This window comes from Cyprinus carpio, chromosome A23, assembly GCF_018340385.1.
Source record: "Cyprinus carpio isolate SPL01 chromosome A23, ASM1834038v1, whole genome shotgun sequence".
NCBI classification, from domain to species: Eukaryota; Metazoa; Chordata; class Actinopteri; order Cypriniformes; family Cyprinidae; genus Cyprinus; species Cyprinus carpio.
In genome coordinates, this window is record NC_056594.1 from 638,066 (window position 1) to 651,267 (window position 13,202).

The 13,202-nt window shown below is 41.3% G+C and overlaps 1 protein-coding gene across 1 annotated transcript in view; it reads right to left on the reverse strand.

The window, feature by feature from the left end:
* Positions 1–5,716: 5,716 nt before the first annotated feature.
* The window catches only part of LOC109048582 (nuclear pore membrane glycoprotein 210-like), a 28,853-nt gene continuing 21,367 nt past the window's right edge, over positions 5,717–13,202 (reverse strand). The window contains 11 exon segments of the mRNA XM_042713958.1: positions 5,717–6,840; positions 7,465–7,539; positions 7,660–7,776; positions 8,266–8,470; positions 8,579–8,829; positions 8,914–9,060; positions 9,375–9,483; positions 9,624–9,760; positions 9,872–10,092; positions 10,927–11,102; positions 11,576–11,750. Of these exon segments, the coding sequence (XP_042569892.1) occupies positions 6,737–6,840; positions 7,465–7,539; positions 7,660–7,776; positions 8,266–8,470; positions 8,579–8,829; positions 8,914–9,060; positions 9,375–9,483; positions 9,624–9,760; positions 9,872–10,092; positions 10,927–11,102; positions 11,576–11,750 (1,717 nt within the window). The 3' untranslated portion in view covers positions 5,717–6,736.

Consider the following 13,202-nt stretch of genomic DNA (forward strand, 5'->3'; position numbering starts at 1 on the left):
GCTTGATCAATGTTTGTGTCTCTGTTATTGTCCGTTTTTACTGTGGTATGATATGAGGACTGTAAGGATCTTTGAAATACCTGAAATAATTCGGTGAAATGAGATTAATGCAGTCCAGACCTGGAATTACTTTATGCACTTGCAGTTGCTATAAGATAATACACTATAGGTGCTATAAGCAATACAGCACAGGAAGCCATGCTGTATTATGAAAACAGTCAAAGTTACAGCAGCACAACGATGTTAAAAACAATGCATAACAATAACACATGAAAACACTTGTCTCTTGTTTCTTCTGTGGATATCACACTGTCGATTTTAAAATTCATGAAAACACACACACCTGTGATATTCTTGGTGAAATCACAGTGTTGTAAGCATATAGCTTTGCCACACTTACACAAATCTGAACACAAGTGCAGGTTATATGGTGTGTGATGTTGTGTGGCGAGCCGGTCATGTGTGTACCAGTGTCGCCCTTGGCAACAAGGGATCACACTGGCGGAAACATTCACTCCATCCCATCATGCATGAGGGTTACAGAAATGTGTTCATCTCAGTTCTTTCATTAATATTTGATGCACCACAGTTCTCAGATTAAGTTCAACCAGTGTATTTAGACATCTGATCCGTTTTAAACTGTAAAATCTATAATCTTCAGTATCAATTATTCAAGTTTTTTTATAGTAGATTTGTTTCTCATAGTGAGCAACACAGTATTGCTACTGTCACAAATGAAACACATGACTGATCATTTGTTACATTAACGCTGATCATCTAATGTTTTTGTTAAATGAAAGGAGTTTCACAAAATGGTTAAAACATTCAGTGGAGGGACAGAAATCTCTCAGCTTTCAATACAATATATCTTTATTGGTCCTCCATACATGGAGCCTCCATACAGCGATGGAGGAGGAGCCCGAGGCAGAGATGGAGATCCAACAATCCGGGGGGATGCTGAGGATCTGGGGGGCCAGGGTGGAGCCGAGGGCTCTGGCGACCGAGGCGGAGGCGAGATCCGGAGATCTGCAGTGGAGCCAGAGTGACTGAGGACCAAGGTGGAGCTGGTGAGAGGAAGGGGCCCAACGGAGCCGGTGGGATGGAGCGACAAGGTGCAGCCAGAGGAGAGTAGTTCTGAGGCGATGGCGGGTCGATGCCTGACCAAAGTGGAGCCGGAGGGATGAGGGAGCACGGTGGAACTGATGGATCGACGGATGACAGTGGAGGTGAGGGAGCTTGGAGCTGAGGTGGAGCCACTGGGTCTACGGGCCGAATCTGGGCTTTAAAGGCTGGAGGTCGGAGGCGAGAGATACTCCGACCCCAGCGACACTGGAGGATGGCAGTCCCGCGGGGCTCGCACAGCTGTGATGGTGGGCTGAGGGTGAGCAGAGGGGCTGCCAGACGACAGCGGTGGAGGAGGCAGGAGCGGGTGGGAGGGCAGGTTGGGCATTTTCGAGGAGCAGGCACTGGAGAGCACTTTCGAGGAGTGGGCACTGGAAAATCGGAAGTTCCCTCAGGGCTGGACGAGGAAACCAATGATGACAATGACCAATGAGGGCTAGACGGGAACAGCGGAGATGACAGAGAAGAGGGGGCTGTTCGATCTCCAGTTCAGACTCCCACTCTATTAGATCCCCCTCCTCGTTTTGGCACCAACACCGCTCCATACTCAGCTCACCCTCACCCGCGATGCAAGCTTCTCAGGGCGAAGCTTCTCTCCACCCTCACAACGTCCGTTGCTTTCTCACTCGTGGTGGGCTCTGTAGCTGGCTCTCGCACCTGGTCTGACAGGTTGGGCTCAACTTCTGGGGTGATCCTCTGCACAGTCGCTTGGCTCTGCTCTGGCTCGCGGATTATGGCAGGAAATGGCTCTCTGTCATCGGTGGAGATGGTGGGCTGGGCTCTGGGTCAGGAGTGGCACTGGCGATTAGCTCCTGGGAGCCAGCGGGGATCCGAAATCCATTTCTCACCAGTGTTCACTCCACAAAGGCGGCGAAATTCTCTCGGGGACCATCCTCGGACGACGGCGCTCTGTACGCGATATTCAAACTGGCGTCCTAGAATGCACAGAGCGTGTCATCTGGGTAGTTGGTGAGGCTTGCCTGCACCAGGAACAGTCTGGTGTGGGCCCCGAGCGATTTCTCCCCCTGCTCCAGCAGGAGGAGGAGGAGGTATTCCGGGCAAAGGAGGGGATCCATAGGTCACCACAAGAAAAAGAAAAAACTGAGAAAAAATGGAAAACAAACAGAGGGGAGACAAATGGACGTAACTGTTAGGTCGGGTCTTCTGTCACGCTCTGTGTAGAGAGGAACAAGGAGATGCGGAATACATGAAACAATCTTTAATGGAGTCCAGGAACAGGGTACATCCAACACAGGGAGTCACAGGAAACACACATAGCAACAAGTAGACCAGACAAACAAGAACTGAATGGACTAGGGCTTTTAAAGACAGGATAATAATGGAGGAATGAGTCACACCTGGGGTAAAATTAAAACAATTAACAGGAGACAGAAACTGGGTCACAGAGCAAAAACACACAGACAGGTCCATAATCCTGACAATGACAGAGTTTAAAAAATATTAAAGGGGTCATATGATGTTGCTAAAAAGAACATTATTTTGTGTATTTGGTGTAATGAAATGTGTTCATGCAGTTTAAGGTTAAAAAACACATTATTTTCTATATAATGTACATTATTGTTTCTCCTCTATGCCCTGCCTTTCTGAAACGTGTCGTTTTTTACAAAATTCATCAGTCTGAAAACGAGATGTGCTCTGATTGGCCAGCTTTCCAGTGCATTGTGATTGGCAGACTGCATCAAGCGTGTGACGTAAATGTTACACCCCTTGCCATATTGTGATGCCCTGTGTCCCGGTCAGAACACTGGCGCCGACAAGACAAAACCAATAAAACGCATTACAAACTCTGCATTTGTTGCATCCAGTGGAGACATACTGTAATTACTGATTATAATGACTTATACTATGTTTTTACGCATTGTGTTGCATTGTGCCGTGTAAACATATAACCATGTCTGCATTTTTGATCGGGGACAAACAACAAGCGCTACTCTACACTGCTTAAAACTCGTGTTTGAATCATCAGTGGCAAATCCTTTATATATGAAAACATACTTACAGACTGTGAGTCAGAACAGCCGGCATTGTAGTCTTCTCTCCCAGGATCAGGAAACAGTCCTCCATAAAATGTGCTGCACACATCTGAATATTTGGGTTGAACTGTTCTGGAACAGTGTTATAAATACAACTTAACCACTGATTTCTAGTTGTGTCTTCTTTTGGAAGACCAAAGTATTTTCGCTTTCACAACAAAATAGCGTCTCCACAACATGGCACCAGTGGCAACAGCGAGAATCAAAGGTTATGTCTTCTTTCTTTGCATGAACATTCGTGTGGCGTTATACAAATCTTCCCACATCGTGACGTAGACATGTGGGGGCGTGTTTAAACGAGGTGTTTTAGGAGGACGAGTCTTAACTTTTATAAATAATATCTCTTTGGGTTTGAGACTTTAGTCTTTGCAACTTTACAGATCTTCTTTATGCACCAAGAGATTGTAACACTCCGAAGAGAAAGGAAAATTTGAAATCGCATCATATGACCCCTTTAAAAACAAAAAGAACATGAAATTCCTTAATAAGTTTAGAAATGGAATCATAGTACAGTAATCCTACTTTATGTAGAAAAAAAAAAGGTTAATAACCTTGTTTGAAGCTACATTGGATTAGTGGCTACATTGGATTAGGTCATGGTAGTACTCACACTGGCTGTAGGTTATTTGGCATAACATTTACAAGGAGCCCAAAAACCAGCTACTGCAGGATAATGAGACTACAGATTGAAGACATGATAACAGCAACACAATGGAAAAACACTACAGTCACAGATACTGAAACACAGGTTTCTGAAGAGGACATGGAGGAAGTGGTGATGGTGTAACAAGACCATTTTTGCAAGAAAGTTTCTGAAAGCCATAGAACAATCATCAAAAAAAAAAAAAAAAAATGCTGAAATATGATACTTGCATAACACTCCTACTATGCAATACTTATTGCAATTTATGTTTTTCATGACTAATTTTACTGTTGAAGAGATACAATTCTGTAAGTCCCAAACTTAATTTTGAATTTTTGGAATTATTTATTCAGTATGTATATATATATATATATATATATATATATATATATATATATACACACACAACTTTTCCAATATTTGTGTGCACAATTATAAGGCAATTAGATTATAAAGTTAGACTATATTAGATTACAATTAGTTTATAAAGTTTAAAGGTTTTTTTTTTAATAATGTGAATTTAATGTGTAAACATTAAAAAAAAAAAAAAAAACAGCGACCATTATAGCCACCCTTCTTTCCACTGACTTTCATGAGCCGTCCCTCCACAGAGTGTCTTGATCAGTTCTCGATCAGCTGTAGCTGAAGCAGCCACCACAGCCTCCCAGATGTGTTGTTTTCCCTCACTGTAATTCATGCTTGAGAAGGGCCAACCAGTTCTCAGTTAGGTTTAATTCAGGTGAACAAGGGGGCCAGGCCATTATTCTGTCACTTCAGAAGCATTTTTAGGCAAGCCCAACAGTAGAGCACATGGCTGCATGTGATGGAGCATCGTCGTGCGTCAAGATCTTGAGCTTCTTGAATGCTGCTGACTTCTTGAACTACTATATGGAGAAAGTATCTTCCAGAAAATGGCAGTAGTTTTGGGAGGTCATTTTCAGTCTGTCTGCAGCCCAAAAAGGTCCAACTAGCTCATCATTACTAACAGCAGCCCACAGCATTATGACACACACACCTTGCTGTCGTCTGACTGGAACTGGTGCTCTGTGTCCATTAGCGAGTCGACCACAGGCCCTGCCATCTGCTCCAAGACTTCACCTGACCACAAAACCTTTGAAAAATAAGCCTTCATGTATTTCTTGGCTCAATATTGATGATCCGTCCTGTGATTTTTGTAAAGTGATTCAGCTTTCCTTAGCAGATTCTTTGAGAACCTGACCTCTTGAACCTGAAGGAAGGCTGAAGTTTGGGAAAATGCTGGCATTTCTTCTCAACATCTTTTCTGTGACCATGCTTACTATTATTGGCAAACTGCTTGATTGTCCATTGGTCATGCATTGCTGCTTTTTTCTGATAGACATTTCATAATTTTTGGCTTTCCATTGTCAGTTAAGTCTTTGGACATTTTCCCCCATAGTAAAGTCTTCCTAATAATTATACACGTATGAAAGTGTTTGCCAATTTAAATCACACCTTCCCTCATCAACAATTACACATGCTTACACTCCTGTAAATGATTATACTCAGTAATGATGAAGACTTATGTGGTTTGGAACTAGAAATATGCTTTTAAAAATATGATTAGAATATTCACTTGCCTAATAATTGTACATACAGTGTATATTTGTCATCTAAGGATATTGCAGTAGTATATTATTCTGAATTCAGCCTTACTTTCCTCATTAAAAGCCAGCAGAAACCAGTGTTTTTGAAATTCACTTCTCATTGCATTCTCACAAACTATTTTTTGAAAAATTTTCTATAATCTATTTTTCCTCTGAAAGGCTAATACCTAATCTAACTCAATCGAAGGTCAAATTAATTCTATATAGCACAATGTTTTTATAATTAAAAAAAATTAAATGGCAAATATGTAAAAAACACTGCAAACTTGTGATACTTACAAAAAGCATATTTAATTTTTATAGATGACAAACCTGCTGTACAAAGCTCGGTGTAAATATAGGAACAAGCTGTTAAGGTTTGAGGAAGTTATGAATGGCAGAAGAGCACATACATTGACAAAGGCTCAGAAGTGGTTACATCTACAGATTAAAGTCAAAGCTTATGACAGATTCACAATTCCTGGTTTTATTCAGTGCAGCAGTTCTATGAGTCACATTATGGCTCTTGCTAACAAAGGCAGATACTAGAAAAATCATCAACGTCTCACTTACACAGACTCACGAGGCTGAGGCATTTTTCGGTCAATAATGATCAAATTCTTGAATCAACATTCACAGTTACACATGTATCAGTGTAATGTATCTATGGTGGGACTGATGCTTTATCTGAACAGCAAACAATCATGTCAAGCTGCTGCTGCTTCACAGAGTACCAGTCAGTCCTTGCAGAAGCCCTTTGAATCTGAAGCAACTGAACTGAATTAAGCCCTTAAACATATTTAACATTCACATCAATAACTGAAAGAAGCTGCACGCAACTCAAAAGAGTTCAACATATTTAAAATCAATATAATATTGTTCATAAAATAAAATGACTGGCAGTTAGTCACATGTAAGAGCACTTTGGACGGACTCAGTGGTTGCACTTTTCACAAATCAACATGCTACATCAACGAGCCGCAGTCTCACATTACTTTTCAAAAGTTATCCTGAGCTTCAGAAAACAAAAAACAGTTTAACATGACAAATCACAAAAAATTTGAATGTCTCAAGCTATGAAAACTATTGGGGGGGAAAAGTCCACACGTCAAATGTTTAAATAATTAAACACAAGCAAAACAATATGCAGCTCTGCTATATTCAATCAGATATGCAGCATTTCAGCACACGAGGATTCAAATGAAAAAGCTATCGTTTTAAGCATGCAAGCAATACTCTCACACACGTATCTTCCAGCACGCTTATACTCCTGTGTGGGAAGGCACTTTCTTCAGTCTTCAGGTGGAGACGGTTTATCTGGAGTTGTAGTTTGGTGAATACAAGCGCAATCTTGGGCTTCCCTTCATGTCTGAAGACATGCTGCTGTTGAAGGGGCTTCCAGTCAGCTTCGCTACACCTGCAGAAACAGCAGCATTTACAAATTATTGAAAAAATGAAAAAAAGTGAAAGTCGTGACATTTGCCAAGTATGGTAACCCATACTCGGAATTGGTGCTCTGCATTTAACCCATCCAAGTGCACACACACAGCAGTGAGAAGTCCAACTCTCTAACCATCAGGCCATAGCTGCCCACACACAGCTGTTACAAGTCATGTGAAGTTACTACTATTTCTAAACACGAGAAGAAATAATGATGCAAGCATGTGGTGAAGTCTGTCAGATCAGTTGTCAGTTCTATCTGTGTGTAGCACCTGCGGCTCTGCACACACTTCTGAGGAAGTTCATCTGAAATGAGCTTCCCCCCAAAGGTAACAGTTTGGGCAACATATTTCTCAATTCAGTGCTGATCCAGATGGGAGTAAGTACAGTAAAGTGCTGTGAGGGCATCTGCATACAAATAAACAGGCTGTTTCTGGTGATCTACCTTTAAGATTCTAAGGCTTATAGAGGGTGGATAAAGGTCACTAATTTACTAATTTAGTTTTTGCTGCAATTAATAATATATGATAAAAGATCAGTTGTTACTTGTGTTGCATTTATTCCAGTTATATCTGATTTCGTTCTTGCAGGAAACATGTACCTGCAGGGGGCGGAGTCTTCTGGATGAATGCAGGATGATTGAGAGGATCTCTCGGGGAAAACAGTGCATGGCACACTGTACAAACAGACAGAAAATTAAGATATATGATGATAATGAAATGTAGGAACAATCACTGTCTGAAAACCAATTATCCATGATACTGAAAAGTGTTGGGCAGGATGTGGACATGTTTACCGATGATGACAACAGCAGTGGCAGCCAAAAGAGCGAATAAAGTGAAGAACATCACTTGATAGGAGTCGATGAACTGCTGAAGAATACTGGGCCCGTCCACTCCATCTGCTATATGTGCTGAAAGAAAAGTGAAGAAGCATGTGTCAGTATTTATGAGCTATTTATTGCCTCTTTCTGGCCTCTTCAGTTTTTGTGGGTGTCTCCCAGAAGGCTTGTCAGTAAATGACCACTGTTATGATCGGCTGCATGGGAAAAAGATTCAATTCCCCCCACTACTGCATGTGAGTGCTTTGAAAACATTATCCATAATAAAACTGTCATTTACAGACAACTCATTATGAAATTGTTTACTTGCGGTTTGCAATGCAACTGCTGTCAGATCCAGAAGTTAAGTTCCTTTGCAAACTGTGCAATACATTATGCCTCAATAACAAAACAATCTGCAGTGAATTGCTCTAAAGAACACATATTCTTCGAACATGATCAAGGGTGCCATTAAAAATAAACCATCCCACATGTTCCTGATGCTGAGATCCTTCTGAAGGATCCTTTTTGACTATCAACATGTCTCTCACTGTGCTGTCAGACAGAGGCTGAGGAACAAACCTTGCACAGAAGTGCTGCTGGCTGCTAGATGCATGACAGACACGGGGATGTGCAGCACCTGAGCACTGGACGTGCTGCTCACAGACACGGACGCCGTCAGCGATCCCTGCGGCTTCACTACTCGAACCGTGAATCTGATGTAGCTGGGAAAGCTGAGGGAAACCTCCTTCTCCTCTATCACAACCGCAGGAGAACTGCTCTTCACCTGAACATGACAAAGAGCCAGTCACACGCACACATCTGGTGACTACAGTAACGGCAACAAAACGACTGTCAGACACATTTCACTTTTCAGACAGGGATGCAAACATACGTCCAGCTGCTGGAGAGCGGCTGCCGGCCCGTAGACGGTCAGCTCAGCAGACGGGTGCTGATTGCTCAGGATGATGTCTGTCTGATCGGTGTAGATCCCTGGACTGACAGGCAGCCGGGCGCTGAGCTGCTCTCCGCTGAAGACTGATCCCTGCACGCCGGCCCTCACCTCCACCTCCGTCATAGACAGGCTCAACACCTTCACCTGCTGGTCACTCATGGGCTTGAAGCTCAGTGCGCAGCTGTAGAAACCTGAGGGTCAGAGGAGATACAGGTCAAGGTGTTAAAACCTGTCAGTCTGAAGTCAGGCTGGAGTGCAAGGTTCATGTGAGAGACCTGTGCTGGCGTCGAATGCCGTGTGAGTGTGGTAGACGTCATGAGGAGAGAAATCCACGCCGCTGCTGGTGAAGCGGAGCTGACAGCTGACGGAGGACTCTGGGTGGAGCAGAGCCATGCTGTCTGACTGAGACGACGAGCAGCTCCCTGCAGACAGAGAACACAATCATGAGTATTATGATGCTGTACTAAGTACTATGATTAACAAAATGGAACAGTTCCTGTGTATGAGACTTTACATTTGCCTGTGTTCATTAAAATGCAGTCATACTAAACAATTATTCAGCATTTGTGATTCTTAGGAATCAGACCCCTAACAGGGTTCTTTGCAATCCATTTTATTTTTCCCCAAATTCTGTTTTCCTTTTTTTCTGGATTTCATTTTAATGGTTAAAACAGTTGTGTTATATGAGAAGCATGAATGCGTCTCTCTCTAATGCAATTCGTGGAGTGTTCTGTACCAATGAGATTGCTTCCTGTGTTCCTGGTTGACATCAGGACTTTAGGGTGTCTGTCCTTCTTCACTGCAGGAATCAGGACAGACGTCTGAGACGCACCTTCAATTAGAACCTAAACAAAGCACAGCATTACAATAACAGTACTGTTTATCTGCAGTTTCACAATTTTGCACCAAATAATTTTCATGATTTTTCCTTCTAAATATCTGACTCAGAATATCTCCAAACTGAAGTCCATGTGATTAACTTCACCTCTCTGTAGGTGCGGAGTTGACCGGGGATCTCGTAGTACACACTGACTGTGCCCCTGTCTCTGGCTACTGCCGCTCCAGTCCTGGGATCGATCTCCAGCAGAGCGCTGGACGACGAGCTCCACACACCTGACACACCTGCACATGAACAATGACTTCATGATACTCCAAATACTCACTGAAAGCCATGCGTCTGCAAACACTCACTTTGGACTGTCCTTTATTTTATGTGTCCGTGTTTTCTCTTACCCTCCTGATTAACAAACTGTGCAGAAAAGCACACAACGTCTCCCACGACCAGCCGCTGGGCTCCAGCCGGATGAATGGCATGCTGGACCGGCAGTGCGAGGAAATCTACGAGTCCGGCCTGCTCCGAGTCCCAAACCCTCAGCAGAGTCAGACCCACATTCACCGTCCGCACTGTCAGCGTGCCGTTACTCGAACCCTTACTGACCTGCACCAAATCATCCCTGCACGCATAATACAGTTCATTACAAAAGCATATGCACTGATTTTCTCAGGTTTTTTATTTAGTCTGCAATTACCACCTTTAACATATTAAATTATGTTTCTGACGCCTGAATATTTGTAAAAAAACATTCATTCTTTTTTGATTTGCAACCATATTTGACTCCTCAGATGCTCCATTTCTCTGTGTGAGGAGGAACGAGGTCTGATTCTGTGTTAGTATTAAATTAAGAATGTAACTGCAATACATGTGATGAAACCACTGAAGAAAAGCACAAATTATTTCTTCACATTAAAAATAAAGCTGATATGGAAGACAGCCAGGACTTTGTAAAACATTAGATTGCGTTACAGAGAGTCTCTTTCACAAGAGAAATAAAACATGGTGAAATATGTTGTATACATTATGACTTGTGCTTTTTTTGTCCCTGAAGTGGCAGAGTTTGAGAAGGAAGTTCTGAATAAACAAATGTTCACTGCTGTTAGGGCTGTAACAAATGATTATTTTGATGATTGATTAATTTATTGATCATTTTTTTTTAACATTGAATCAATGTATTATTTTCTGATTAGTCAATTAATCCTTACCAGTAAACTTAGTTAACCTACCAATAATTAATAACCGTAACTTCTAGTGATGTCAATGACACCGGGAGGTTTTATCAGAACTGACAGCATGTTAAATAAATTAGTCCAACTGAGGATGTTAAACATAAACATTTAACATGCTCCCTGGAAGTCTTGTTGATTATAATATGAGTGCTGTAGTTTTGTCTTGCTGCTGGTCTGCAGTGTAGTCAGAGACACAGCTGTCATGTAGAGGGGCGTTGCTTTACCTGTTGGTGGAGAAGCTGAGCACAGAGTTGTGGCTGTGTAAGGTTTCTCCCGTGCTGTCGTGGAAATGAACGCTGAAGGTCAGAACAGCTCCCAGCGGGATGGCGGACACAGCCTCTCTGTTAGACGTGTGCATGACCGGACTAGTGCTCAGACGCAGGTACGAGACGGTCACCACCTTTCACAACAAACACAGCAGCAGTTCACACGCTTGACTGCTGACACTCAATACTAACTACTCAAATATTCATTTACAATTAAGAGCTATTATGAATTACAGAACATAATACAGATATGTATGGGATAATGTACAGTCATTTATTTGCTAAATTAATTTGAAAATGTAGGTATCACCCTGAAGTAACATCCCACTGCATGACTGCTAAATAAACACACACACACACACACACATAGCCATGTATTTCACTGACGAGCTATGAGCAATGAACTTATGAGCTAATTGTTTTTATCTTAATTGTTGATTAAACTGCAATTATATTATAATATTAATTTATGCATTATTATTACTAATCTGCAATTCAAATGAAATATCCTCTATTTTGTTTTTATTAAGTTAGCGTTCAGTAAAATGCACTTATAAATTGCTAAAATAATGGTGTGTTTTAAAGACTGCACTCAGTTGCATGTTACCTTCACAGCGATGATGACGGTTTGATTGACGCCGAAGGTTTCCTGTGAGCTGATCTGTAGCGATGCAGTTCCTGTCAGAGATCCAGAAGTCAGATGACCTTTATCATCCACCTGAACGAGAGCAGCTCTGTCCGGACAGTCCAGCACACGGTAGGACAGGGAGCCCAGTCCATCTCTACAGCACATAACACACAGTTCACAGCTAGAATGTGTACTGCTCCGCAACAAAGCTTTGATGATATGGAACTATTTTTAAGATCCCATTTTTGTCTGACATGTTACTCAATATTATTTGATGGATCTCTGGAGTACTTAATTCTAATTTATTTACTTAATTCTAACATTTAATTTACAGCATTTAACAGTAAAATATTTCTTAATAATGACCGTTGTCCGTGGCAACACTGTATGACTGACCGTTATCAAGGAAACCTCCCCGGGCACCAACACGGATGTGCTTCTCTGTTTATTATTTCAAATAATTTGTGTCTATTTATTCATTTGTTTTTTTAAGCAGCCATTCGACCAGTGGGATAAATGTAGAGCAATTTCACAAAACAAACCCCTACAGGGTTATACTTTCACTTAAAGGGATGGTTCACCCAAAAAGGAAAATTCTATCAACTACTCACCCTCATGTCGTTCCACCCCACTATCACAAAACAAACCCATTTTCTATTCTCTATTCAGGGCTCGCGAAATTTCAAAATCCCTGGTAGCCCTTCGGGCAGGTACTGTTCTGATTTTAATAGCCCGAAAATGAATTTAACTAGCCCACGTTAGATTAGATTAGATTAGATTCAACTTTATTGTCATTATGCAGAGTATATTTATATACATATAAGTGCAGAGTAAGTGAAGCTATGATTTACAGAATGTACAGTGTATTTTTTTATTTTTTTATAATAAATAATATAGAAAATCAGATAGGAGTTTAAATGCCAATCAAAAATATTTTCAATACACAAATATCAACAAATATGAAGGAAGGAATCTTATTTCACTATTAACAGGCTATCTGCAGATTTAATTATTTTTATTTTTTTTTAAATTTAAGGCAATATATGATCCATTTTAAGAGCTGCACAATATTTGCATTGATTTGACCATAAACAGCAAGAAAGGCGTATTGGAAATGCAAATTCATTCTCTGCCACTGCTTTAGGAGCACTGGAATATTGTGGTTTTCCCGGTAACAGCTGTACACGAGGAAGCTCCGCGCTCATAAACACTGCTTTATTCAGGAATTATAAGTGAAATGAAATTAAAATACCAACGACACGTTTCTGAGGACAGTCAGTTCCCTTCAGATACATTCAAATAAAGACATCCGCACTGAATTTTGGCTTGAAACGTGCAGATTTGCCTGCTATGATTTTATCAATAAAATAGTTTAGCAAGTAAAATGCTACATGACATTTCTCACTAGCGAGGTAATAACGCCGCTGTTTTTGTAGCAGATAAACTTACAGTTTTGCTATTGAGATGCTGCTGAACACTAATGAGAGATGCACAGACTCAGGTAATTCCCACAAGTTTAATCTCCCTCTCTCTCATAACTGCATTAGTCTAAAATTACGTTTTGGAATTAGCAACGGAGGCATTGGATGAGCTGAGTAAGAAATTA